The sequence below is a fragment of the Austrofundulus limnaeus genome, unplaced genomic scaffold, assembly GCF_001266775.1.
Source record: "Austrofundulus limnaeus strain Quisiro unplaced genomic scaffold, Austrofundulus_limnaeus-1.0 Scaffold570, whole genome shotgun sequence".
NCBI lineage: Eukaryota > Metazoa > Chordata > Actinopteri > Cyprinodontiformes > Rivulidae > Austrofundulus > Austrofundulus limnaeus.
In genome coordinates, this window is record NW_013952972.1 from 136062 (window position 1) to 137420 (window position 1359).

Here is a 1359-nt window from a genome sequence, read left to right on the forward strand (position 1 = left end):
TGTTATATATATAACAAGTGTGGATATAATTTTTTTTGATAAGCCTGAGTGGTCTGTTGACTGACCTTTGTATTTGTTCAAATAATTGTTATGGCCAGGTTACAATATAAAAATGTTTGTCATGATCATGTCTTGTGATTATTTGACAGGAGTTTTACTTTTAAACTGTAAGTGTATTTAATTTAGTTATGATGTAAATACAACACAAATTAAACCAAGATTTAGAATAATTATCATTTTGATCCATACATGGTAATGTCTGACTGGGCCTCGTGTCACTTTATGTTCAATAAACTGGGCCCCGAGGTCAAAAAGCTTAAGAAGCCCTGGTCTAAGTGAAAGGACCTGTAGGATTCAGTTTAATCAACAAGCTGAACCAGAAACTAAAGTGTTAACTGCAACAACTAAATCTGGTGATTCTGGTTCTGAGCAGCAGATGTTTTCTGATCCAACACTGACGTTTGTCTCTGTGTCCTTACAGGCCAGTCCCAACGGTCCCTCGTGGTGTTGGTGGCTACTCGCCGTTCTTCCTCTGGAGGGCCGGGCCCAGCTACCCTTCCTGGCCCTCACCTCCCTGAAGGACCGCCTCAGCGGCATCCGGAAGGTTCTGCTCTTCATGGCTCAGAGCAAACACCGGTGACCGGGGGACGGACCGGCCGCACGGCCTCGCCGGTTGGCGCACGGAGCCCCGCTGCCATCAGAGATAAAAACAAGTCGGAGGCCAACGATGGAGAATCCTCTGTGCTTCCGTTCCTCTTGAAGCTGACAGGGTGGAGGACGTGCCCACCTCAGCTTGGTTCAGACAGGAGGGGGATCTGAAAACAAAAAGACTCAAATGTCTTCATCTGTCCAGACTTCCTCGTTGCTCCTCCTCTTTCTACACGTGTGCAGCTCGACATGCTGGCATTCCCCTCAGCACTGCAGAGCTGAAAAAGAAACCAGTCCCATTTCAGAGTTCAACATTCATCAACACAGCAACCTTTAAATCTGCACTCAGTTCACTCAGATAAGCTTTAAATATGATTGGTCTTATTGAAGAATAAACTCGTTATAATTCCAGACAAACCTGAGTGTTTGCTCTTAGATTTGTTTGTTCTACCTTTAATCAGCTCCAACAGCTTCTCTGTCGTCCACCTTTACTTCCCCAGCTGCATTGATTCCTTAATCTCCTCATTTACACTGCATATTAATAATTAGACCAGATAATATTAATATTAATATCAGACCAGATAATATTAATATTAGTATTAGACAAGATAATATTAATATTAGACCAGATAATATTAATATTAGGCCAGATAATATTAATATTAGACCAGATAATATTGATATTAATATTACACAAGATAATATTAATAT

At 41.4% G+C, this 1359-nt stretch overlaps 1 protein-coding gene across 1 annotated transcript in view; it reads left to right on the forward strand.

Moving 5' to 3' along the window:
- Window positions 1-1065, forward strand: part of LOC106530884 (LON peptidase N-terminal domain and RING finger protein 3) — a 14558-nt gene extending 13493 nt beyond the window's left edge. Inside the window, exon 12 of the mRNA XM_014026600.1 lies at window positions 482-1065. Coding sequence (XP_013882054.1) covers window positions 482-640 — 159 coding nt within the window. The 3' untranslated portion in view covers window positions 641-1065. The remainder of the gene's footprint in view (window positions 1-481) is intronic.
- Window positions 1066-1359: the final 294 nt, after the last annotated feature.